The 27,759-nt window shown below is 43.9% G+C and overlaps 1 protein-coding gene, 1 non-coding gene and 1 pseudogene across 9 annotated transcripts in view; 2 read left to right on the top strand and 1 right to left on the bottom strand.

Annotated features, from left to right (window-relative positions):
- FGF1 (fibroblast growth factor 1) overlaps window positions 1-27,759 on the top strand; it is a 107,853-nt gene that overhangs the window by 63,683 nt on the left and 16,411 nt on the right. For 6 of the 8 annotated variants that reach the window (XM_066387985.1, XM_066387987.1, XM_066387989.1 and 3 more), the window contains one exon: window positions 22,171-22,373. In XM_066387985.1, the coding sequence (XP_066244082.1) occupies window positions 22,205-22,373 (169 nt within the window). In that variant the 5' untranslated portion in view covers window positions 22,171-22,204. Of the gene's footprint in view, window positions 1-8,249; window positions 8,534-15,624; window positions 15,854-22,170; window positions 22,374-27,759 lie in introns of those variants that run through there. The other 2 variants (XM_066387984.1, XM_066387990.1) reach the window with 2 other exon arrangements.
- On the bottom strand, window positions 6,313-6,416 carry LOC136377810 (U6 spliceosomal RNA). The gene has a single exon (XR_010746439.1). It is a non-coding gene; the product is annotated as a U6 spliceosomal RNA (small nuclear RNA).
- LOC136377913 (small nucleolar RNA SNORA36 family) lies at window positions 11,338-11,462 on the top strand (annotated as a pseudogene).

Raw genomic sequence — 27,759 nt, 5'->3', positions numbered from 1 at the left:
GAGTGGATCTGGAGATATTTCAGTGACTTTGCTAAAAGGAGAAAAATAATCAAACAAGCCCTTCCCTTCCAGGCTGAATTCTTTTCCTCTACTTGGATGTAGAAAGAACGGTTACCCTGGACCAAGGTTCTCACACTCTGGTTGCACTGGAATCCCCTGGGAGACTTGTAGAGGCTACAGGTGCCAGGCCCAGCCCAGACCCCGTGTTCATAATGCTGACAAACAGTACACAACCTAGATGTTCACTAACAGGGGATTACTTAACACAGTTCTGCATTTCCCTATACTGATCCTATACAATTACTACAAATGGAAGTGCAGATTTATGTTTATTAATGGGGGGGTCCTAATGTATTGAGTAAAGCCAGGTTATAAATGATCAGCTTTTCAAACCACATATATATCATAAAATGAACAATCTGCTCCGGTGATGGCCTAGGCAGTGGGGGGCAATCTGAGAAAAGGATTCTGAGCATGTGCAGATAAACGCTGCAGGGAGGATGACTGAAGGGGGGGCACTTAAGAGCAGATAAAATGTCTTTGCAACATTTGCCCTGAGCAGAGAGGCCCCCCACAGGAAGAAGGTCAAGTCTGGTCTATTTTTGCAGCAGCATTTCAAGTGGTTAGTGGACTTATTTCCTGTGGTTCACAGGAATTCTGCAGCAGGCTCTCAGGAGGATGTTGGTGATAGGGAACAGGGACTTCATGGGTGAGAATCAATAATTATCTCTATATTTGCTTTACATTTTTCTATAAAAATAATCTAGGGGAAAAACACTTGCTTTGGAAGAGCAAAGTTCATTACGGCACAGAGAAGAATGGGATATGAAAGTAAGTCCCTTAGTATGTGGCAGTGTCCTTAGGTGACGATTTTATAAGCTGAAGACAGATTTATTCATTCATTCCCTTCCCTCCTTCATTCAGTCTAGAGACATTTGAGCAAGTCCTCTGTGCCAGGCATGGTTTAGGGGCTGGGGAGACGATAGGGACTAAACATGGCTGCTGCCTTCAGGAAGCTTCCAGTCTAATGAGGGAGATAGACATCAAACAAGTAGACACATGGATGGGTCTTTACCTAACTGCAAATGATGGGAAGTGTTGCGGAAAAAAAAAACCCAGGAGGCAACAAAAAGAATAATAAAGCAGGATGGGGACAGAACCTAGATCAGGAGGTCAGGGTGGACCCCTGAGGAGCTGCTGCTTCCGCAGCCATCTGTAAGGTGAGCAGGGCCACAGGAGGAAAGTGCTAGAGACAGGTGTAGCTGGAAAGTGAACAGTTTGTATGAAGGCAGCCACGTGGAGAAGGCCACGGTGGATCAAGGGTCCCAGAGAGGACAGGAGTGGCTGGAACACAGTGGGCAAAGGGACAGAGTGGCAGGAGCCAATGCCAGGCCACACGGGATCTTGTAGGCCGTGGGAAGGGTTTATGAAAATGGAAAGCCACAGAACGTTTTTAAAAAGGGTGTGACTGACCTGATGTGGGTTTTAAAAAGTCCCTCTGGCTTTATGTATAAAAATTATTGGAGGGGACCAAGAACAAAAGAGGGGGCTACTTCAGATGTTAAGATAGCCATCTATGGTGGGCTGCTCTGGGTGTTGACAGTGGATAAGAAGTACATGAATTTGATAACCCTCAACTAGAGTCAAAGGGCTCACTTTTGAGAGGTTAGAGAACCAGACTCATTAAAAGGGCTGGGGCTGGCCTGACCAGGCGGTGGCGCAGTGCATAGAGTGTCCGACTGGGATGTGGAGGACCCAGGTTAGAGACCCCAAGGTCGCCAGCTTGAGCACAGGCTCATCTGGTTTGAGCAAAGCTCACCAGCTTGAGCCCAAGGTTGCTGGCTTGAGCAAGGGGTTACTGGGTCTGCTGTAGCCCCTGGGTCAAGGCACATAAGAGAAAGCAATCAATGAACAATTATGGTGTCGCAACAAAGAATTGATGTTTCTCATCTCTCTCCCTTCCTGTCTGTCTGTCCCTATCTGTCCCTCTCTCTCTGACTCTGTCTCTGTCACAAAAAGAAAAAAAAAGAGCTGGGGCTGGTGTGAGACGAGGGAGTCACTTGCTTCAGGTAGAACATTTACTCAGAAATCAAGATAAATAGTATTTCAATGCAATATATATATATATTTTTTAAATAAATTTTTATTAATGATAATGGGATGACATTAATAAATCAGGGTACATATATTCAAAGAAAACATGTCTAGGTTATTTTGTCATTAAATTATGTTGCATACCCCTCGCCCAAAGTCAGCTTGTTCTCCGCCTCCCTCTATCTAGTTCTCTGTGCCCCTCCCCCTCCCCCTAACTCTCTCCCTCCCTCCCTCCCATGTCCTCCCTCCCCCCACCCCTGGTAACCACCACACTCTTGTCCATGTCTCTTAGTCTCGTTTTTATATTCCATCAATGTATGGAATCATGTAGTTCTTGTTTTTTTCTGATTTACTTATTTCACTCCGTATAATGTTATCAAGATCCCACCATTTTGCTGTAAATGATCTGATGTCATCATTTCTTATGGCTGAGTAGTATTCCATAGTGTATATGTGCCACATCTTCTTTATCCAGTCTTCTATTGAAGGGCTTTTTGGTTGTTTCCATGTCTTGGCCACTGTGAACAGTGCTGCAATGAACATGGGGCTACATGTGTCTTTACGTATCAATGTTTCTGAGGTTTTGGGGTATATACCCAGTAGAGGGATTGCTGGGTCATAAGGTAGTTCTATTTGCAGTTTTTTGAGGAACCACCATACTTTCCTCCATAATGGTTGTACTACTTTACATTCCCACCAACAGTGGATGAGAGTTCCCTTTTCTCCGCAGCCTCTCCAACACTTGCTATTACCCGTCTTGTTGATAATAGCTAATCTAACAGGGGTGAGGTGGTATCTCATTGTAGTTTTGATTTGCATTTCTCTAATAACTAATGAAGCTGAGCATCTTTTCATATATCTGTTGGCCATTTGTATTTCTTCCTGGGAGAAGTGTCTGTTCATGTCCTCTTCCCATTTTTTTATTGGATTGTTTGTTTGTTTGTTGTTGAGTTTTATGAGTTCTTTGTAAATTTTGGATATTAGGCCCTTATCTGAGCTGTTGTTTGAAAATATCATTTCCCATTTAGTTGGCTGTCTGTTTATTTTGATATCAGTTTCTCTTGCTGAGCAAAACCTTTTTATTCTGATGTAGTCCCATTCATTTATCTTTACCTTCACTTCTCTTGCCATTGTTGTCAAGTTCATAAAATGTTCTTTAAAACCCAGGTCCATGATTTTAGTACCTATGTCTTCTTCTATGTATTTTATTGTTTCAGGTCTTATATTTAGGTCTTTGATCCATTTTGAATTAATTTTAGTACACGGGGACAGGCTGTAGTCGAGTTTCATTCTTTTGCATGTGGCTTTCCAGTTTTCCCAACACCATTTGTTGAAGAGGCTTTCTTTTCTCCATTGTGTGTTGTTGGCCCCTTTATCAAAGATTATTTGACCATATATATGTGGTTTTATTTCTGGGCTTTCTATTCTGTTCCATTGGTCTGAGTGTCTATTTTTCTGCCAATACCATGCTGTTTTGATTATCGTGACCCTATAATATAGTTTAAAGTCAGGTATTGTAATGCCCCCAGCTTCATTCTTTTTCCTTAGGATTGTTTTGGCTATTCGGGGTTTTTTATAGTTCCATATAAATCTGATGATTTTTTTTTCCATTTCTTTAAAAAATCTCATAGGAATTTTGATGGGAATTGCATTAAATTTATATATTGCTTTGGGTAATATGGCCATTTTAATTATATTTATTCTTCCTATCCAAGAACAAGGAATATTTTTCCATCTCATTGTGTCTTTTTCTATTTCTCTTAATAATGCCTTGTAGTTTTCGTTATATAAGTCCTTTACATTCTTTGTTATGTTTATTCCTAGGTATTTTATTTTTTTTGTTGCAATCGTGAAGGGGATTATTTTTTTGAGTTCGTTTTCTAATATTTCATTGTTGGCATATAGAAAGGCTATGGACTTTTGTATGTTAATTTTGTATCCTGCGACCTTACTGTATTGGTTTATTGTTTCTAATAATCTTTTTGTGGAGTCCTTCGGGTTTTCGATGTATAGGATCATATCATCAGCAAAAAGTGATACCTTTACTTCTTCTTTTCCGATATGGATGCCTTTTATTTCTTTGTCTTGTCTGATTGCTCTGGCCAGAACTTCTAGCACCACGTTAAATAAGAGTGGAGAGAGTGGACAACCCTGTCTTGTTCCTGATTTAAGGTAGAAAGTCCTCAGTTTTATGCCGTTTAATATGATGTTGGCTGATGGTTTATCATATATGGCCTTTATCATGTTGAGATATTTTCCTTCTATACCCATTTTGTTGAGAGTCTTAAACATAAAATTGTGTTGTATTTTATCAAAAGCCTTTTCTGCATCTATTGATAAGATCATGTGGTTTTTGTTCTTTGTTTTGTTGATATGGTGTATTACGTTAACCGTTTTGCGTATGTTGAACCATCCTTGAGATTCTGGGATGAATCCCACTTGATCATGATGTATTATTTTTTTAATATGTTGTTGTATTCGGTTTGCCAGTATTTTGTTTAGTATTTTAGCATCTGTATTCATTAGAGATATTGGTCTGTAGTTTTCTTTCTTTGTGCCATCCTTGCCAGGTTTTGGTATGAGGGTTATGTTGGCCTCATAAAATGTGTTTGGAAGTATTGCTTCTTCTTCAATTTTTTGGAAGACTTTGAGTAGAATAGGAACCAAGTCTTCTTTGAATGTTTGATAGAATTCACTAGTATAACCGTCTGGGCCTGGACTTTTATTTTTGGGGAGGTTTTTAATAGTTTTTTCTATTTCCTCCCTGCTGATTGGTCTGTTTAGGCTTTCCGCTTCTTCATGACTCAGTCTAGGAAGGTTGTATTGTTCTAGGAATTTATCCATTTCTTCTAGATTGTTGTATTTGGTGGCATATAATTTTTCATAGTATTCTACAATAATTCTTTGTATATCTATGATGTCTGTGGTGATCTCTCCTCTTTCATTTTGGATTTTATTTATTTGAGTCCTGTGCCTTTTTTCCTTGGTGAACAATGCAATATATTTTTTAAAAGTCAAATTTCATACAAGAAAAAAATGACAAATGAAATATCAAATTAAAAAAATAATAATAAAAAGGTTCAGTAACAGTGCTGGGCCAAGCCATACAAGGAGTCTGAGGCAAAAGGAAAAAAATCAATAGTATTGATTCTTTATTCAAAATTTTGATATTTTGTTTCTTTCCTCACGGCTAGCTGACCCGCCCCACCTATAAAACAAAGAGATTAGGCCCTGGCCGGTTGGCTCGGCGGTAGAGCGTCAGCCTGGAGTGCGGGGGACCGGGGTTCGATTCCCGGCCAGGGAACATAGGAGAAGCACCCATTTGCTTCTCCACCCCCCACCCCCCCTCCTTCCTCTCTGTCTCTCTCTTCCCCTCCCGCAGCCAAGGCTCCATTGGAGCAAAGATGCCCGGGCGCTGGGGATGGCTCCTTGGCCTCTGCCCCAGGTGCTAGAGTGGCTCTGGTCGTGGCAGAGCGACCCCCCGGAGGGGCAGAGCATCGCCCCCTGGTGGGCAGAGCATCGCCCCTGGTGGGCGTGCCGGGTGGATCCCAGTCGGGCGCATGCGGGAGTCTGTCTGACTGTCTCTCCCCGTTTCCAGCTTCAGAAAAATACAAAAAACAAAACAAAACAAAAAAAAACAAAAAAAAACAAAACAAAGAGACTACCATGTGACCCTAGCTCTGAAAACTGATATTATGGACAGAAAGCTGACGACATACATCATCATAAGCCCCCTGGTGGTATAGATGGTATCTTTTCTCCTTATTCTGGAGTCTCTGAGACAGAAGGTGCATAACAGTTGCTCCATAAATATTTCTGATGATAATGTTAATAGCCAGCATTTATCTGGCTCTTAGTATGTCAGATATTTTGATACAAGCTGTTAATTACAATCTCATTTGGTCCTCACAGCAGTCCTGTGAGGTAGGAACACTGCCACCCTGTTGTACTATGCCTGGCATGTACTTGATTAGCATTTAGTAAATATGGGAAGATGGATCAGGAGACGGGAAAATGAGAGGACAAACGTGGTGGACCTCTCACTAATCCTCATCCACACTCTGTGGATAACCAGTGCTTCCACCCACTGGCCCTGTAAACACAATTCTCGGACAAACGCTATTCACCAAACTTAAAAGGATCAACAGAAAAGGGAAAGTAACCTTAAACAGTAACTTTTCCTATAAGGATTATTTTTAGTAAGTTAGTTGAGTTTTTTTTAACCCAGCACCTTTCTTTGAGAACAGAGTTCTTGCGCAGGGGCCATGCTAATCTTCTCTGTATCGTTCCAATTTTAGTATATGTGCTGCCGAAGCGAGCACGAGAACAGAGTTCTTGAATTCACTCGTTCCCAAGTATTTTTTGAGCAATTACTCTGTGTTAGGCACAGATCTACATGCTGACATATAATGTGAGCAAAACAGACCTGATCTGGGTCCTCATGAGGCTTACAGTCCTGTGTGTGCGCGCACACGTGCGTGATTGTGTGTGTCACGTTTGTGTGTAAGCATGTGTGTACACGTTTGTGTGTGTGTGTGCCTGTGTGTGTCATTTCTGTGTGTATGCATGTGTACATATTTATGTGTACATGTTTGTGTGTGTGTTGTATATGTGTGTGTGTGTATGTATATGTGATGTACTGGAGTGAGACAGTAACAAGTAAACAAACAAATAAAATCACAAATGATCATAAATGTTACACAAGAAACACATTTGGGTCTGAGACAGAGCACAAGGAAGTGATGAGAACCCCTCTAGATATGGTGGGTCCGACATAATTAGACCTGGGCAAGCTCGTAGTAGTCATTTGCTAAAAATACTACGCAAAGTATTATTTTGATAATCAAGTTGGCCTGACCTGTGGTGGTGCGGTGGATAAAGCATTGACCTAGAACTCTGGGGTCGCCGGTTTGAAACCCTGGGCTTGTCCGGTCAAGGCACATATGAGAGTTGATGCTTTCTGCTCCTCCCCTCCTTCTCTCTCTCTCTCTCTCTCTCTCTCTCCTCTCTAAAATGAATAAATTTTAAAAAAAATCAAGTCAATTAAATCCCTACAGAATGTGAAATTTGACAACTCCTATGGAGGGCAATTTTGAAAAGCAATACCCACTTATTTATTTATTTATTTCATATAAACAGACCTATAGGAAAGTTAATTACACCATTAAGGGTTCAAGAATACAACACCATTAAAACATTGGGAAATGCTCTGCCTTCTGGACCCATCTAAATGTCGAGAGTTATCGGATTTCAGAGTAGCCCCTTGAACCCAACAGCACCGAGGAGGAGCCAAGGAATGTGGGATCTTTAAAAAGTTGAGAAGAATTATGTGCAAAAACATGGCATCCTCGAAACTTAAGAGAAGACACTCTGACATTTCTCTGTACTTTTCTTGCCTAATCTGTTTTCAAAGGCCAATAACAGAAATTCTCCATTTTTCAAACAACCCCACCCATTTGATTTCTAAAACATGAGAGAGGAGTAGTGAACAGTGGGCGATATAAATGGCTTTGAAAGGTCAGTTAGAAAAAAGAAATAGAAAAGGAGGAAAATCTTGAGGAGTGGAAACCACGCTTTGAGCTACCTGCCAATACGAAAGAGAACACCTGTGAGAGGCCGCATTTGGCCAAGGAGTGACCTGTCACAGTTATTGGTACCCACCTTTCCTTGCGAGTTTTCTGATAAATGCCGTCCTCTGCAAAGTGCACTATCTTAGAGATGTTAGAACCCAAGGCACATTTATTTTAGTTTAGCTTCTTGGACACATGGTTTCAACCCACCTGCGAACGCTTTCATCCCTTATCGAACCCCGTTCATCTCCGGGAGCCTTCTGTGATGCTCTCTTGCTCGTCTCCTTCCTATAAAACCCACCTGGTGCCTGCCAGCAGCGGGCTTGTGTGCGGACCTGTGTGTGAATACCAGTGGCTGATCCCAGGACCACGCGAGCTATCAGGCATGCTGACACAGGGCAAACGGTGCGAGTGGGAGAAGGGTCCCTTTTGGACTTTCTATGTGAGATCAAAGAGAGTTGGCAAGTAAAACAAACCTCTAAAAATAACCAGAGTCCTTAAAAAGAAAGACTGTAAAAGGAAGCAGGGTTTATACTACCCTGATATAGACGCTGCAAAAACTAGTCACTGGAAGGCTGGGCCTGGAGCAGGTGACTATTTTCTCCCTGCCTTTTGGCTGTGACTGTCGCTGGGTCCCTTTGTAAATCCTGCTTGCTGCTGGATGCCTCTGCTGGCGGGTAGCTCTCCGGGCACAGCCAGGGCCTCTGTGGCCCACTTTCAAGAACCAGAATAGACCCTGACACGTGAAATGAGCTCCATGGAGTTTACATTCCTCTTCCGTATCCAAGCGCCTTAAAACACAACACCGCACGCCGGGACTGCTAAGCATTCTTCCAGAGATGCCTGGATATCATCTGTCTGGCAGAAATGTGAGTTTTGTCTTTTTTATTTAATGTTTTCAGTGAGCCTGGGACCCCCGGAAAGGAGGCGGCCCTGCAGATGGGTGGCGCAGTAAACTAATGTCTCAGGACTGAGGATTTTATTCTGGGCTAAACCACAGATTTGCCTTGATAAGCTAGCTGTTCAGCCTTCCTGCGTCCCAGCTCTCGGCTAGAGAGAAAGGGAAAGTGCATAGATAGCTATTCGTGTCATAAAAGGAATAGCAAATACAAATGATTCGAAAGTACTTAATGTAGTGTCTACACAGCAGGCACCCAGAGATACTGGTTTGCTCCAGTGCTTTGCAAAAGGCCAAGTGCTTTTAAAAATGTAAATAATCAATACACAAAACATAAGCTCTTATTAACAACAATTCCTTCTATTTCCTAGACACTCATTGTAGGCAGGCCCTTCCTAGGCCTTACTCTAGTCTCTCTCCTTTTTTAAAAAAAATTTTCCCATTGATTTGAGAGAGAATTAGAGGAAGGGGGAGGGAGAGAGAGAGAAGCATCAATTTGTTTTTCCACTTAGTTGTTCCACTTAGTTGTGTGCTCATTGATTGCTTCTCGTGTGTGCCCTGACCAGGGATTGAACCCATGACCTGAGTGTGCCAGGATGATGTTCTGCTCACTGAGCATCCCAGCCAGGGCTGGCCTTTCTCTACTCTTTCCTCATGGCACCATGACCAGACCAGTAGTCTTTTTTTTGTTTGTTTGTTTTTATTTTTTGTTTTTGTTTTTCATTTTTCTGAAGCTGGAAACAGGGAGAGACAGTCAGACAGACTCCCGCATGCGCCCGACCGGGATCCACCCGGCACGCCCACCATGGGGCGACGCTCTGCCCACCAGGGGGCGATGCTCTGCCCATCCTGGGCGTCGCCATATTGCGACCAGAGCCACTCTAGCGCCTGAGGCAGAGGCCACAGAGCCATCCCCAGGGCCCGGGCCATCTTTGCTCCAATGGAGCCCTGGCTGCGGGAGGGGAAGAGAGAGACAGAGAGGAAAGCGCAGCGGAGGGGTGGAGAAGCAAATGGGCGCTTCTCCTGTGTGCCCTGGCCGGGAATCGAACCCGGGTCCTCCGCACGCTAGGCCGACGCTCTACCGCTGAGCCAACCGGCCAGGGCCAGACCAGTAGTCTTAACAACTTCCTCTTACAAATGAGGCAGCTGAGGATCAGAGACGTTAAATGATTTGCTGGCCCACGAGCAGTTAACGAAGCAGCAGAAGCCAAAGCCTTGGTCTGTGACGCTCAGGCTGTGTGAACTTGCCTTTCTCACGGTGCATAGGAGGGCCATTCACTGGGAACCCCCCGAAGTGGTCTCTGGCCTGGCCCCAGGGCTTTTATAAGCAAAGGCCAGTGACTCTACTGTGACAAAGATTAAGACAGACTCACATGACACTGGGCCATTTGAGGGAAGCAGGAGAGTGACAAAATAGAGGCCAATGTACTTCTGTGAAGGAGAACAGTTCTGTGTCAAGGTAGGAACTTGCAAAGACTCCAGTCAATGAAAACAGGTAGCTTCTTTAGTGCCTGACTGGTGGTAGTGCAGTGGACAGAGCATCGACCTGGGACACTGAGGTCCTAGGTTAGAAATCCTGAGGTCACCGGCTTGAGCACGGGGTTGCCAGCTTGAGTGTGGGATCATCAACATGAACCCATGGTTGCTGGCTTGAGCCCAAGGTCACTGGCTTGAACAAGGGGTCACTGGCTCAGCTGGAGCCCTCTGGTCAAGGCATATATGAGAAGCAATTGATGAACAATTAAAGTGATGTAACTATGAGTTGATGCTTCTCATCTCTCTCCCTCCACCCCTCTCACTTACTTGCTAAAAACAAACAAACAAACAAACAAAGAAAAAAACCATTATCTGCTTTAGAACACAGTCGTTTAGAGGCTGGTGGGGTAAAAAGAATAGAGAAGCGGCCCTGGCCGGTTGGCTCAGCGGTAGAGCGTCGGCCTGGTGTGTGGGGGACCCGGGTTCATTTCCCGGCTAGGGCACATAGGAGAAGCGCCCATTTGCTTCTCCACCCCCCCCCCTTCCTTCCTCTCTGTCTCTCTCTTCCCCTCCCGCAGCCAAGGCTCCACTGGAGCAAAGATGGCCTGGGTGCTGGGGATGGCTCCTTGGCCTCTGCCCTAAGCGCTAGAGTGGCTCTGGTTGTGGCAGAGCGACACCCCGGAGGGGCAGAGCATCGCCCCCGGTGGGCAGAGCGTCGCCCCCTGGTGGGCGTGCCGGGTGGATCCCGGTCGGGCGCATGCGGGAGTCTGTCTGACTGTCTCTCCCTGTTTCCAGCTTCAGAAAAATGCAAAAAAAAAAAAAAAAAAAAAAAAAAAAGAATAGAGAAGCTAAGGATTACTCAGTTCAATGAGTTTTTACTTCTCTTTCCCACATTTCTTGGCAATTTTTTTAAATCATGGATTCTAGACTCAACCCTCCCTTCGGATCTCGGCTCTAACATTCACTTAATGGTGTGACCTTAGAAAAATTATTTAAATTCTCCAAGCCTCTAGTCTTTAGCTGAAAAATGAGGTATAAAAAAGCAAATTCCTTGTCCCTGACTGAGTGGTTCAGTGGATACAGCTTTGTCCCTGCATGCCGAAGTTGTGGGTTCAATCCCCAGTCAGGGCACATACCAGTAGCAACCAATGAGTGTACAACTAAATGAAACAACTAAGTGGAAAAAGTTAATGCCTCTCTCACTCTCCCCCCCACCCCCATTTTCTCCTCTCTTTCTCTCTCACCCTTCCCCTCTCTCCCTATCAAATCAATGAAAAAATTAAAAAAAAAAAAAGCAAACGCCTTGAGTTCAGTTCAGGACAGCATCCCTGTTGTATTAATTAAACTTTGGGGCACTGAACCAACTAGGGTAAACGACTGAATAGAAAATTTTACTCTATTCCTTTACCTCCCAGCCTAAAGAACAAAGAAAGAAAAAGAAGTAATGCCTACCTAACAGAATTTCTTTGAGGATTAATTAAAACAATGTATGATACACTTAGGACTATACCTGCTACATAGTAAATGTTTGAGAAAAGGTTACTACTTTATTATTTATGGACATATTTTATTATTAATGGCTAAGTCCAAAGCAGGCTATTGGGAAACACAAAGTAGGACAAGCCCTTGGCATTTCCAAAGAGATAACAAATACAAAGTTCAAAAGACTGAGTTTGGAGAAGCCAAATTTTCTGGGTCAGGAGATAAGAAAAAGAAAGAAGATGCAGCAAACAGACCATCATCCTATGAGCTGGAAGTTTAGCAGACTCTGAGGAAGAAATGTCCTCACGGGGCTGGTTCTAGAGATTGTAATTTGTACAACAGATTCAGAAGATTGTTGGAGACACGTCAGTAGGAGAAGGTTATGTGAAGGGCCGAGGGCGGCTACAGCCTCTGCAGAATCACTTTGCTTTTGGCTCGAAGCCCCACAGCTTTAAAGCTGCAGTCTGCAGGACGGATATTTCCATTTAAGATGAGTGCACATCCTCAGGATGGCTGGAGCCTGCAGGATGCTCTGGACTGGGGTGTACCTTTCAAGTTCAGACAGAACAGAACATGCCTCCGTGCCAGGGTGTGCACCATTTTCCCTCTCGGAGTGGAGGCTGTTTTCTCTAAACACTTAAAAGAATTCCTGACCTCCAATTAAATAACACTCAATTGCGGGAAGTGTTTTGGAGATAGATAAGCCAGACTGCAGAGGAAAGATACAGAGTCAAGAGAAGAAATAAAGGGTATTGGAGAAGATCTTTGGGGGAGGGGGGGTGTCTGCTCAGATTTTCTACTGTTCGCTAAGGAACATGAGAGCTACAGCTGGGATTGAGCTGTTGCGTGATACCTCCCCACTTCCTGCCAGCTACACGTGGTCCAGGCTTCTGCCCCTCTTTTCTGAAACATGGCTTGATGAGTCTGGTATGGCCAGAGTATAAACTCCTTAAAGGCAAAGGCTGTGATATTTGCTACAGGTCCAGCATCCCTTAACTGAAAAACCATGTGGCTCAATATACATTAGAATCCACAATTTTGGATATTTTAGAAAGGCAATATGACACATATATTGTATATTATGAAACAACTCCAGTGGGGTCTAGGACAGTACCCTATAATCAAACACGTCACTAATTCTGCACTGGATGATATAAATATTAACACAAAGTGGAATAAGTAAAGATTTTCGTCATAGGATAGTTTGGGTCAGATTCTGCCACAATTTGAGTTATGAAAGGACTTCCTAGTATTCAGAGGCTTTTGCATTTTATAATTGTGGGTTAGGGATTTCAGGCTTTCCTTCTTCCTTTTCCTTTTCTCTCTTTTTCTTTTCTAAAATTCCAGGACAGCTGCAAGATTCTACCCATGGCAGGCACTGAGCACAAGTTGTTGGCATTCTAGAGTATGGCACCTTGATCTCCCTCAAATAATATTTGATTTGGGAAGCCTGAGGAGTTCATTATCAATGATTTGGGGATTTTTTAGAATTAGAATGATCTGAAATTAAAGAACAGGCAAGGCCCTGGCTGGTTGGCTCAGTGGCAGAGCGTCAGCCTGGCATGTGGAAGTCTCGAGTTCGATTTCTGATCAGGGCACACAGAAGAAGTGGCCCTCTGCTTCTCCACCCTTCCTCCTGCCCCCTCCCTTTCCTTCCTGCAGCCATGGTTGAATGGTTCAAGCAGTTTGGCCCCAGGCTCTGAGGATGGCTCCATGGCCTCACCTCAGATGATGAAATAGCTCAGTTGCTGAGCAGTGAAGCAGCAGTCCTAGATGGGCAGAGCATCGTCCTGCAGGCGGCTTGCCAGGTGGATCCAGATCGGGGCGTATATGGCAGTCTGTCTCTACCTCCCCGCCTCCCAATACTCAATTAAAAAAAAAAGAAAGAACAGGCAAGAAAGACTATTGAACCCTAGGTTCTCTGTCACCTGGGACAGTCAGCAATGCACAAACACCAATGAAATATACCATGAACTGATCACTAGTACATCACAGGCAGCACCCAAGCAAATGAGAAGAGACAATCATTACACCTAAGTGATAATGAACATTTCTAATCTATATATGGAAAATATTTTTCAAATATTTCCAAAATAGTACTCAATGTTTAAAATCAAGTTGGTTCAATCCAAAATTAATGGTACATATTGACAAAAGTAAACAATATGATATCTAGAGGATGGCAACCGAACTAACACCTATTGAATGCTCGTAAGTTTTCCAGTTTCACCACTTTATATGTATGATCACGAAACACAGAGCAACTCTGAGCAGAGCTACTGTTGCAGAATCCCGTTCTGCAGATGAGGAAACTGACACACTGTAAGGTCAACTTGCTAGCAAGTGTGTGGTCAGGACTTAAACCCAAATTTAATAATAACGTTGATAAACCACCTATTAGAGAAAAGAGAGGAGGTGGGGAAGGGAAAGGAAGGATAGAAATGGAGGGGAAAGCTCTCATTTATAGCATTTGCCAATTTCTGTAATGTAAATATTCTCTCCAGGGTGGATTGCAAGCTACTGATGGTTTAACAACTGGCTTGCAAAATTCTTGAATATTTAATAATTGGCTCTACAATCTCCTGCACACCACTATCAAGTCTGTCACATGGCCACATCCGCAGTTTACTGCCTACTTTAGAAGAGGAGATTTCAGCCCACGGAACAGCACTGGCTTGAGAGCAGCAAGCTGAGCTGCTATCCTGGGCCAGCTGGCCATGGCTGCATTCCTACCTCCGACCTGACACAGATCACTGAGGGTGGAGTGGAGGAAAGAGAGGAAGGAGAACACACTGTCTCCCTGCCTTCAGGCAGACTTTCCTTCACCAGAGGGTGCAGAGTGAGGCCCTGCCAAACCAACACGCCCTGGCAGCAATAACAAAACCTGGAATTCTTCTCCCAGACCACACACACTTTCTCGTGGTCAGACTAAGACGATAAGAAGGTCAGACTAGAGACCAAAGGGTCTGATGTCTTCTGTTAGATTCTTAATTTCCAGAATACGTCTTCTGAAGAAATAAGGAAGTATATTCTACAAGATGGGAACCAGGTTTGAGCCTGCTTTTAACCAAGGGCAGGATAGTCTAGCCTCATTTTAGCCCAATTAAAACATATTTAGGCTCTTAGCCTAGTTTCTCCATTAATACCTGAAGATTGAATCTCCTGATAAAACGTTTCTACTCGAGCATCCCGAGAAGGAACTGGCCTCATATTCCGTCAACAAATACTCATGATTATGTGCAGGCATTTGCTAAGCGCTGGATCTAGAAAGAGAAGGCATAGCCCAGGGTCTAATAAAGGAGACAGTCAAGTAAACATTGTTAAATTATATTCATTCACTCATTCAGCAAATACTTATCAAGTGACTATTAGATGCCAGGCACTTTGCCAGACCATGGTGGGCAAGACATTGATTTATACCATCACCAAGCTGGCAGCCCAGTCATGACATTAATTAAATAACCAAAAGAATGAGTATGTAATTAAAAACTGAAGTAAGAGCTCTGAGGAGACGTGAGATGGTCCTGCGAGAACTGGAGGAACCTGACCCAGTTAAGGAAAGTCAGGAAAGGCTTCCTTGAGAATTTGGCAATTGAACTAAGACTCAAAGAAAACGTGTGAGTTAATCCAAAGAGCGGGGTAGTGAGTCGTGAAAAGGAACAGTGCTCTCGGGAGAGGGAACAGCATGGGTAAAAGTCAGGGGTTGGGAGGGAGGTAGTGGTTTCAAGGAAACGAAAGACTAGTTTGGAGAGAGTTTGGTGGGAGGTGGAGGGAGGAAGCCCTGTTGAGACCTTAGAACAATCCCGACAGGTACCAAGCGTGGTGATTATACCCAGCGCATAACCAGAGTCCATGCCCTGTGGCTACAGCAGCGTTAGGAAATCAACTAATCTACACTGGTGTGTGTGGTGTGGAGGGATAGGAGGGAGGTGAGAGCTGGGGTGTGGGGGTGAGAGCTGGCTTTCTGGAGGAGGAAATATCTGAGATAAATTTCTGAAGGGTGAGTATGACTCAGCCAGGCCGCAGTAGATGGGGTGGAGGGAAAAGAAAGAATGTGGCAGGGTGGGAGGCTATGGGGGGGCTACAGGAAGAACAGGTCAGTAAGAGAAAAGGCAGCAGGGGCAGATGAGGAGCAGATGAGGAAAGACTCATAGGTCATGATGAGATCTGGGCTTTATTTATCCTGGTGGCAGCAGGGAGCCCACTGACACAGAGAGCTTTAGCAGGAGAGTAATGGTCAGACTCATTGGTCACGAGCCACAGGGTCAGAAGGGGATTAAAAGAGAGCCGTGCTGGAGAAGAGAGACCACTGCTGCCTGTCTCAGCAGCCCAGGTGAGAGGTGTTGCATCTGCACTAATGTAGACACAGCGGGAATGAAGAAGATGATTTTAGTAAACATTAAAAAGGTACAGTTGAATGGGTTTTTGTCACCAGTGGGATGGGTGGGAGTGGTTTCTACTCTACCCAAAGAATAGTCTGAACAAAATGGTTCTTTTCGTGTTGAGTCTTGCCTTATGACTGATGCAAGATCAATTCTTATAAATGCTCCAGGAGTCCTTGAAAGAATGGTACTCACTAATCATTGGGTACAGAGGTCTCCTGTGTTCATTCCATTAAACTTGTTAATTGTGTACTTCAATCTTCTAAATCCTTCATATTCTTTTGTTTGCTCTATCATTTGTGACAGAAATGTATTAAAATCCCCCACTATTGTTGTGGATTTGTCAATTTCTCCTGATGTATTTTTCAAATTTTGTTTTCTATATTTTGAGGCTATGTCATTATTACACAAGCTTAGACTTTTTCCTCTTTCTGTTGATTGTTTCACTTGTCGCCATGCAGTGACTCCTTTTATCCTTGATCTTTGGTTTTGTTTTCTTTGTACTTGAGGGGTTTTTTGTGTGTGTTTTGTTTTTTTTTATTTTTCTGAAGCTGGAAACGGGGAGGCAGTCAGACAGACTCCTGCATGTGCCCGACTGGGATCCACCCGGCATGCCCACCAGGGGGTGATGCTCTGCCCATCTGGGGCTTCGCTCTGCTGCAACCAGGGCCATTCTAGCGCCTGAGGCAGAGGCCACAGAGCCATCCTTAGTGCCTGGGCCAACTTTGCTCCAATGGAGCCTTGGCTGCGGGAGGGGAAGAGAGAGACAGAGAGGAAGGAGAGGGGGCGGGGTGGAGACGCAGATGGGCGCTTCTCCTGTGTGCCCTGGCCGGGAATCGAACCCGGGACTCCCACACGCCAGGCCAACGCTCTACCACTGAGCCAATTGGCTAGGGCCTGGTTAACATTTGAAACTTATTTTTCACCCTTTTGCTTTTAACCTTTCCGTGTCATTGTTTTAAATGTGTCTCTTGTAATCAGAGTGTAGATGAATTTTTTAAAAAAATCCAGTAGCTAGTAAATTTAGCCCATTTACATTTATTGTGATTTAAATATATTTGGATTTATTTTTACTACCTATTTTTTTGCATCTTTTTATTTTCAATTTTTTCCTTTTTTCCGAATTCTTCTGTATAAGTACAGTTTTATTTATTTCATCACATTTCCCTTATCTTTACTAGTTGCTGGTTGGAATTAGTGCATTCTATCTCTTTTCTTTTAGTAGTTGCCTTTAATATTTAATGTGCACTCTGAGTTAACTAGGTCTTGGTTAAATAATATCTGTAAGGAACAGTTAAGCTTTGAGATAACAGAGAGCAAGGACTTAAAGTGTATTTGGAATCAAAGGTGTTATATATGCTGGATTTGAGGACACATATCCAGTTACCACTTAATAAATGCCTATACATCTACTTTCAGTGGCTTTATACACTTTGCAAAATATCTCCCTTTGTGGGTATTCTGCACTGTGTAAAGCAGGGGTCAGGAACCTATGGCTCGCGAGCCAGATGTGTCTCTTTTGATGGCTGCATCTGGCTCGCAGACAAATCTTTAATAAAAAATAATAATAACGTTAAAAATATAAAACATTCTCATATATTACAATCCATTCATTTCCTACCGCTCATGTTCATAGTTGCGGGTGGCTGGAGCCAATCACAGCTGTCCTCCAGGACAACACCAAATTTTATTGGATAATGCGTAATGTACACGGGTCGTTGTATGGCTCTCACGGAATTGCATTTTAAAATATGTGGCATTCATGGCTCTCTCAGCCAAAAAATTTCCCGACCCCTAGTGTAAAAGGTGACAGGGGTTAAAAGCAAACAAACAATCAATGTTTGCCCTCCCTTGATTCTTAGAACTGTAAGTGTTCCTTCTAGCTTAGTCACCAGGGCCAAACTGAGTACAAGTGTCTCCTATATACAGCGGGCTTCACACATGTCACTTCAGTAACTGTGGCTGAGCTGAGGACGGAGCCTGAAATGATGACCCGGGTTCTGTCATACACAGCCATGCTTTACCGCTGTTGCCCGCATTTCTCTGCTGTCTTGGTGGCTTCAGTGATGAGGGGAGGGGCTTTGTCTATTTCTGCCAATGTGAGAGGGAATAAAGAATTCTATTTTCATACCGACTGAAAAAATATTTTAAGCTTTCAATCAAAGCTGACCTAGACCAGATCAGGCTTTGACTAGTTCCACATAACCAGTTACTCACATCTCCTACAAGTCAGGTCATATTTTTCTTCTCTCCAAATAATGCTGTGAACATTGAGCCCACATAACATTTCAGACAACTCGGAGGCAGGCAGGGTGGGGAGTATTAGAGGAAACATCTTGAAAGGAGTGAATGACTCTCCCTGGTTCCCAGAGCCAATTAGTGCCTAGAAGGGGCTGCACAGTGTTGCTCATGGTACCGCAGTGAAGTGACTGTCTATTCCTGGACAAGAGTGTACACTTACCATCCTGCTCATGTGTCAGAGTTCCGGAAGCTACAGCTGACGAAATGTGTCAGCCTTTTAACACAGATGCTCCAAAAGGCCTGGTGTCCTACTCACCTCAGTGTCACTGATATGGCAAGAAAATTTCCAGGTTTTCCCAAAATTTCACCAGTGCCCCAAATTTCAAAGGGCTGGGCTTAGCACACAACAATGACAAGAAGTGCACTGGGCTTGATCTTTCCCATCTCCCAACACGCACATGTGAAGAGAAAGAGAGGGGGAGGGAGAGAGAGAGAGAGAATCCCCTCCCTTGACAGTTAACAGAAAGATATTAAGCCCTGGCCGGGTTGCTCAGTGGATAGAGTGTTGTCCGAGAGTACACAACTAAGCGGAACCAAGTTAATGCCTCTCACTCTCTCTCTCTTTCTCCTTCCTCATCCTCTCTCTTTCAAATCAATGGGGGGAAAATTTCAAGATAATAACAAGGAGCAAAACTTAATGAATTTCCATTATACTTAATGCCTGATTTCATGTAGTTAATGGATTCATTTATTAAGGCAATTTGTGTAGATCCCCAAGGGCTTGCTAAGACTGCTGCCTAAAGGTTTTATCACATCATAGACTTCCTTTATCCCTGTCCCTTAACAAACACTGGATTGACAAGGAACTGTGGACCAACCATGGCTTAAAATATCGGCAAATTGTAATAAAGCAAATAAATAAATAAATAGATAAATAGAAAGATGGATAGATGGATGGATGATGGACCGATAGATGATAGATAGATAGATAGATAGATAGATAGATAGATAGATAGATAGATAGATAAGGACTAAGGACTTTTTATGTCCCTGGGGTTTCCTTGAGCAACACAAGTGGTTTCATTTTTTAAAGTTTCAGCTGATTCATAAATGCCACTTCCACAGTTTATCAATTTCACTCTGACTCCAGGCTTACTTCCAGGAGTCAGCATGTCCCCTTCAGGGTCCAGGTATGGATCTGCACTGAAGGGTGATGGGCACAATCTGAAATCAGGGCAACCACCCTATTACTGACTCCTTCTTAGGGGAGCAGGCCAACAGCAGAGTTGTGCCCTGGTGTAACCACAGACTGCGCTCTAATCAGGAAGGGGGGGGTGCCTGCTGGCCTCTGGCTTGTGTAGCTGGGAGAGCCCCTCTGTGACAAGGTCTAGGAATGGGAAAATCAGCACAATTCTTGGCCGAAACTGCTGCTGCGGCTGGGGGTAAAGGGGATGAGTAGAGAGACAGAGAGAGAGAGAGAGAGAGAGAGAAACAGAGATGGACACAAAGACTAGAGGCTTGCGGATGGGAGAGAAGAATGTGGAAGAAATAGTGAGGGTTTGGGGAAGAAACGCAATCTGCTGTCTCAGGGAAACTCTGCCGTCTTCCCTGTGAACTAGATGTAAATAGAATTAATTTTCTGTCTGTTATTGTGTTATGTGAAAAGAGCTGGACAGAGTTTTATCAGTTGTAAAGAGAATATTTGGGATGGTCTGACTTTAAACTTAGTTTATATGGTATATGCAAAATTCTCTTTGGTGGGTCCTTGGAGAGACTTCAAACTATGTCTAATAGAAACTGGAGATGGTCTGACCGGCCCTTGTGGCTACAGATTGGTATCTGCAGAAACATTAAATGCCTGGAGCAGAGAAAACAAATGGAGGCTTCCAACACGAATCCTAATTCCAAAGTCACCAGGACTGATTACCCAAATTGTTGCCTTCATTTATAGCAGAATTAATTTCTATGGAATGGCTCCAGGAGGTTACTCCAGAGATGGGTGGGTGGATGGTGAGTAGAAAATGCAGGAGGCTGGCTGGCCTTCCGTGACACTCACAGGCTCCTTAACCCCTAGTGATGTGGGTCCCCTGGGGAATGAGGAGGTATCTGGAACCCCGCTGCAAGGTGGGCATGGGGGCAGAATTGAGGCTGTGGGTGGTAGTAATTACCTACACCTGGGTCACAGATAAATAAACTTTTGGCCGAAACAACAGATAGTACCAAACCCTATATACTACATTTTCCTATATATCCATACCTGTGATAAAGTTGAATTTATGAATTAGGCACAATAAGAGATGAAGAATAATAACTAATAATAAAAACAGAACCCCTATAAGAATATACTGTAATGAAAGTCCGATGAATGGCTTTAGGCCATTGTGAAGTAAAATAAGGGGCCGCCTAACACAAGTACATACTATGTATGATACCACAACAGTCAGTCTGGTAACCCAGACGGCTACTAAGTGACAAACAGGTAGGTAGTGGACACAGTGTGGACATGCTGGATGACAGGAGATTCATGTCCCGGGTGGGACAGAGTGGGACAGTGTGAGAGTTCATCAGGCTACTTGGTTGGCTGCACGATTTAACTTCTGGAATTTGTCATTTAATATGTTCAGACCACGATTGACCGTGGGTAACGGAGACCACAGCAAGGGACGCCGTGGGGGAGGGGGACTGCAGCATCAGTGAGGTCCCTTAACCTTCTCCTGGCGAGTCAGGGCAAGCGGGGGCTTTGCTTCAAGGGACCCGTCTTGAGACTCAGCTCCACCACTTACTAGCTGTTGACCTTGGACAGACCACTGGACATCTCTAAGTTTTTTGGCTTCATTTTATAAAAATAAAAATAATAATAATAAAATGGGGATAGTATCAGTGTCTGTCTCAAAGGGTTATGGTGAGGATTACATGAATTAACTTTTAGCCCAGAATATGTTAATAGTGGTGATAATGATTCTATTGCAAAGCCACTTGATAACCGATATGCACAATCAGCAGCTACTCACACTTGTGAAGGTCCCACGTTAGTGTCCTAGTCTCTCCGCCTCTGTGTGGTACAGTCCTTGTAGTCACCAGCACGTCATTCTCCTAAATGGTGGGGACAAGTAGGTGCTTTAAAATTCTAGTGTTTATTGGCTTTGCTTTATAATCCTTAGGGGTATAACTGACACATTTTTTACACTAATATATTATAAACTTGTACATAGTGGGGACATACAACATTAGAGGATTATAATATGCAGTCTGGTGGGTTCTGTGCCATCGTGTGTTTCATCAGACGGCAATTAGGATGTAGACGGCCTCTGCACAGGGACACAGCCCTCTCAGTGAGGCTGTGTGGAGAGCTGTGGAAGCTGGCGATGGCTGGCACAGACTTCATAATGCCCTGTCTCAAAAAAATTCCCTTGGTGCAGTGTTTGCCCTTTCCAACCCCCACATGACGCCCCCACACGCCACTCCCCAGTTCCGGTTCTGGCCCCACCAGCAAACCCAGAATTTTCCTTTCCCATGCGTGTCCTCCAGGTCCCGAGTGCCGCGCTCCCTGACCTATCTCTGCACCTGGGCCTGGCGGTACCCAGTCAAAACAGTGGGAGGGTGGGCGGCAAAACCTCAGTGCCGGCCTCTCGGCTTCTGTGGGTTTCAGCCGGGCCGGGGTGTTATTTTAGGGCAACTTCGGTATTTAATTTGAGGATGTGTGTGGATCAGAAGGAGGAAACAACGCATTATTTTTTTTTTTCCCTTGGCCAAATGATTAAATTTAAAGTTCTAAAAAATGTATGGCTTGATCCAAAGCTGTGTCCAGCTGGGAAGTAAGAAATGCCCCGCCGTCCCGCCCATGCTGGGACCACCTTCCCTTAGCTGCCAGCCACCGCGCAGGCCCATGACTGTGGTCATCTCCTGGCCAGTCTGTGGTGTCTAACCAACCAGAGCCCTGCACCCCAAGGCTCTCTTTCCCTTCCTGAAAGTGAACATTGCACCTTTGCTGGGAGGACACTCTACAGGTCTGTTCAATCTCTTACAGCCTTGAGAGCACCCTTACCAGCAGCTGCTGAGCCATGGCTGAAGGGGACGTCACCACGTTCACAGCCCTGACCGAGAAGTTTAATCTGCCTCCAGGGAATTACAAGAAGCCCAAACTCCTCTACTGCAGCAATGGGGGCCACTTCCTGAGGATCCTTCCAGATGGCACAGTGGATGGGACAAGGGACAAGAGCGACCAGCACAGTAAGCACCCATCTTTCTTGGAGACTTTTACCTTTCTGGTGTCTTCCTTAGTCAAGGGTGGGCAAAGAAAAGATCTCTAAATACTGGGAAAACCTCTTTTCCAAGGTTCTGTTCAGACATGACACTCTCGGGGGGGGGGGGTAATATAAATGTGGAAGGGTCTAGAGTTGTGAGGGCCACGGCCTTCCGACAGGGGACTCTGCTGACTTACACAGCAGCTTTGAGATCCAGTGTGGTGGTCAGTGTTCAATTGCTGTTTTCTGTAACTAGCGAAGGGTCTGGCGCCCGAGGCTGGTCAGGGTCCTGTTTGCTCCATGAGCAGAAGAGACACATGGGGCAGGGGTGGTAAACCTCGCACAGACAAGGGCTCAGGTTCAAGTTTACTGACTCTCCGGGTTACCTTCCCACTGGGCTTAATTTGTGAGACTCTAGTTCAAGTCGTAGCCTTACACATCATAAATTACACAGCATTCGCTCTGGAGATCACACAGATGGGGCTGTGGTGACTGGAGGGGTAGAGTCGCTCTCCAGACCATACAGAAACTGGAGAGCTGGAGCAAGTCGAGCCCAATGCTGACTATTTCTTCTGGGCTTCCCTGCAGGCCCAGCTCTTGATGGTTTTGATAAACGGAGTTATAGCTTTGGAGAAAAACATCTTCTTAACTATCTAGGACATAAAATGTCTTCCTTCTGCTTTAGTACTTCTGGCATTGATATGTGTTGATATTAAAGTCTGGGTCCTACTGTAATGTAGTTGGGAATTCCCTGAGTTATCACTGAGGCATTAGATGTTGTATAGAAGCCAAGAATATTGGTCCCTGTTAAGAGGATCAGAAGGGCCAAACATCAGGAATCAGGAGAAGGAGAGGATGAATGAAATCAGGAGATACAGCGTATAGCACAGGTTGGTAGAAAGTAATGTTCCGTAGGATGGATTTAAAATGGAATGCATATCACTGGCTTTGATGGGATGGTTTATATATCAGGTGATCTTAATTATTCATGGAATACGCAACACACGCAGCAGGATCTAAATACAACTGAGCTCTTTATTGTGCTCCCCCTCTGCCCTCAAGTGCACGGGTAGCGGGAAGGGAAGCTGGCACTTACAAACCCACTGGCACTGTCCCTGCCTTCCCAGCCACCATGCAGACCCTTGAGGTGAGGAGCAGGAGGGCTGAGGTTGGGGCTTGCCGCTGACGAGCCAGGCACACTGGGCCTGGTTTTGAGAGCCTGTCTTCAAACTGGCCTTCTGCATGCCTGATACTCAATGAAAACAGGCACCAAGAGAGGCAAAAAAAAAAAAAAAGAAAAAAAAAAGAGAGACTCCATTTAGTATGTCAACCATACAGAAGCAGCATTTACTGCAAATAATCCAACTCAGAGTGTCGTCAGTCGTGTCAGGCAAGCCGCACGATTTGTATGATCTGCCCCCTCCCCACACACACCATAAGGGGAACAAACTTTAATTTCTCTAAGGTTTTAAACATTTCTAATAAGTTTTACCAGTTTTCTGAACCCACGGGAATGCTCTCTGGTCCCCAGACTCTCAGGGGAAAAACAATCTTGGAGAAGCATTCCTCAGGGTTAAGCTGGCTCTTGTGGGAAACCTTGAATTCTGGGGTCGCACAAGGTAACAATTACAATTTCCAAGTGCTAGAATTTCTGTGCATATGGCGTGTGTCGTGACTGTTGTCATTCCATCCTCAACATAGAGACTGCACTCTGGGTAGGTAATGCTGGAACTTCTGCATCGCGATGAGGATTGAGCCGACTCACCTAAGATGCAGCACAGGGGAGCCGTAGGGGTGTGTGAGGAGGGCTGCCTACAAGCAGTGCTGGATTAATTATGTGCCAAGGGAACTGGGGCAAGTTACTTGACCTTTCTGGCCTCACTCTTCCCACTTATAAAATAATCACAGTACTTGCCTCACAGGTTTCTTGAGAGGATTAAATGAGATAATGTAGTGAAAATTCTTGGCATATGTTGATTAATATTGGTATTGTTGTCATTGTCATTGTCATTGTCATCACCATCAAGATTTACATATATTCAACTAGCATATGAAAATACAGTATAATACTTAGGGCTTCCCTATAACACTGCTTTCCAGGAAGTGGTCTCACTTCAGGTTTTGATTTGATCACCTCTCTGGAAACATTCAGAGTGTGTGTGTTGGTCTATTTACTTATTCTAGTACTAAGAACAAGGGTGAAGAAGGACAGAAATCAGAGAGAGTGGGGTAAGTGAGCAGAAATCCATCTCTGTACCTGTCACTGCCAGGAGAACTAGATAATCCATATACCTGCAGAGTCAGGGGCCTGAGGTTAAGAGTCAGCAAGCCCGAGTTCATATTCTCATATTCCTGTGTTGCCACTTTCTAACCAAAGCAGCTCTGGACACTTACCATTCTCTCCATTTTGTATCAAGTGCTCTGCAAAAGTAGCTTCAAGGCCCAGCCCCATGACCCTTCCAGTCACCCTCCACTAGCTGGAACTTTAGATGCCTCCAGTATTCCCAGATGTCTTATCTTGTGGAAAATATTTAGACTCACTTTCCCCACCCATAGTATGGGAATCATAACATTGCCATGTGTATTTGACAAGGCTGAAAACGCATAATACGCCGGCAGCCCAGAGGACTCCGTGGTTTGAACGCACCCACTGAATGTGGTTCTGTCGCCCTCTTCTGACCAGTGGTGGTACTGCCTCAATCATTCTGAATTTCAAGGATTACTCAGAAACATAATCAACCTGGACAGGCATGGAGTGGATGATCCTGATTCCTCGATCATTAATTTGAGCATGATCAGAGATTGTGGTCACAGGTAGAGAGCCACACTCTAAGACTTCCTTTCGGAAGAATTCTTTCTAAAAGCCAATCAAATATTTAAATAAATCTACATAAATCATGCAAGATAGAACTATATGGCAGCCAGCTCTACCATGCAAATAATAATAATAATAATAATAATAATAATAATAATAATAATAAAAAAAACAACTCCTTTCATAGCTTCTCTTTGTCCCCAACCAACAGATCTGCCCTGGGGAAAACTGGGATGTTTTCAAAATTTGTCTCTTACCTCCAGAATAAGTTTCCAAGTACCTAACACAAGGTCTCTCCTGGACTGGCATATACCCACAGCACAGCAGCTGTTCATGCGCAGGCCGTTGTCATGCAGTCCTGGTGGGAATTTCTGGCCTGTAGAGAAGATGTTACGCTTTGCCCCTTTATAGCTCCTATTGCCAGGGTAGGCAGTTACCACTATAGGCTATGAGCACCTGTTCTGTGACCTTATAACAAGTGCCAGGCAAACGCAGAATACAAGAGCTGTGGGTTGTGAGAAGGGACACGGGTGCTGGTTGTGAGAAGGTTCATGTTGACTCCCCGGGCTCTCCTTTGGGAGATGGGTGAATGGAGATGTCACCGCAAGAGGGAGGCCCCAGGAAGAGAAACGGGTGCAGGGACGGACGGCCAGCTCCATGTCAGACACACTTGAGGAGTGCCTAGTATGCCAGGGGCTCTCCTTAGAGCTGTGAATCCACATTTATCTGTGTGATGATTTAATGGTTTTCTCTCCACACGGGCTCCCTGTAGACAGGGATTTAGATGAACAATGCAATTTTTGTGGCTAGCACATTGCCCGGCAGTTGGTATAATGTCCAATAGACATTAATTTGATGAGTGAATGAATTGTATTGGTGCCTGATAAATCTAAATTCAACAATATATTAAGTAAATAACAAGTGAGCACCTGGATGTGCCAGGCTCTGCACTAGACTTTCATTTCTGCCTAGCTACAACCCCATGAGGCTACAAATTACCATCACTTTGTCAACACTGATCCAATAGGACCTGTAACAAGCAAGTAAATGGGGAAGCTCAATACAGAATCTCCAACTTCTTCTTCCAAGACGAAGGCTCTCTCCCACTATAGCCCCTGACATCAATACCATGACGGCGGTTTTACCTCACAAACTGATTAAATAAACATACTGGATTCACACAATCTGTCTTGTGGGTCAGATGGATGTGGGCACAGGTCCCACCACCTCTTACTAGCTCCATGTCACCCTGGGGAAGTTGCCTCCCCGCCAAGTGCCTCAGTTTCCTCATTTTAAAAACAAGAATGATAAAACCATTAACAAAAAAGAAGACAATCCACTGAATGGGAGAACATATTCTCCAATAATATATCTGATAAGAGGTAAAAATCCAAAATATATAAGAAACTCATGCATCTCAATGACAAAACAAAAATAATCTGATCAAGAAATGGGCAGAGGACATGAAAAGATATTTCTCCAAAGAAGACATAATGATGAGCAATTGACATATGAAAAAATGTTCAATATCATTAACTGTCAAGGAAATGCAAACTAAAGCCACAATAAGATACCATCTCACACCTGTCAGAATGGCTAGTATCAAAAAGTCAACAAATAACATATGTTAGCAAGGATATGGAGAAAAGAGAATCCTTGTGCCCTGTTGGTGGGACTGCAAATTCTTGCCGCCACTATGGGAACAGTATCAATCTCCCACAAAAAAACTAAAGATAGATCTACCATCTAATCCAGCAATTCCACTTCTGAATACTTATCTGAAGAAAAGAAAACACTGATTCAAAAAGATATTTGCACCCCTATGTTCATTGCAGTATTATTTACAATAGCAAAGATATGGAGGCAACCGAGATGTCCGCTGACAGATGAATGGATAAAAAAGATGTGGTATATACAGTGGAATATCATGCAGCAATAAGAATGAAATCTTGCCATTTTTGACAACATAGATGGATCTATAAAATACCAAGTAGAATAAGACTGACAGGGGAAGAGAAATACTGTATGATTTCACTTACATGTGGAATCTAAAAAATAAAATAAAACAAATGAACAGAGAAAACAACAACAAAAAAATGGACGACATGAAACAGAGACCAAAGGGATGGTTATGAGATGAGAGGAAGATGGCAGGAAAGGGAACATAATCAATACTATTGCGATATGTTTACACAGTGACAGGTGAATACTAGAATTAGTGGGGTGATCACATTGCAAGGTATAAAAATGTCAAATCATTATATTGTACACCTGAAAATAATATAACATTGTATACCAACTATGCTTAAATTAACAAATGTAAATTTTTTTTTAAAGCAAGGATGACAAGGTACCAATCTCATAGAAAAGTAGGAATTTTAAGGGTGATAGTGTTTGTAAAAGTGTGTAACACGCTACCAGGCACACGATAAGTGCTCCAAAATGGTATTCACCATCTTCATCACCATCCCTAAATGTCCTTGGTCTTCCCCTCAAACCATCTGATCTTTGGAGTCAGTTAAGTGAAGTAACTGCTACCTTGCTCAGTAAACTGAGG

This window comes from Saccopteryx leptura, chromosome 6 (genome assembly GCF_036850995.1).
Source record: "Saccopteryx leptura isolate mSacLep1 chromosome 6, mSacLep1_pri_phased_curated, whole genome shotgun sequence".
Lineage (NCBI taxonomy): Eukaryota > Metazoa > Chordata > Mammalia > Chiroptera > Emballonuridae > Saccopteryx > Saccopteryx leptura.
The sequence above is the reverse complement of the archived record's forward strand: the minus strand, read 5'-3'. Positions and strand labels throughout refer to the sequence as shown.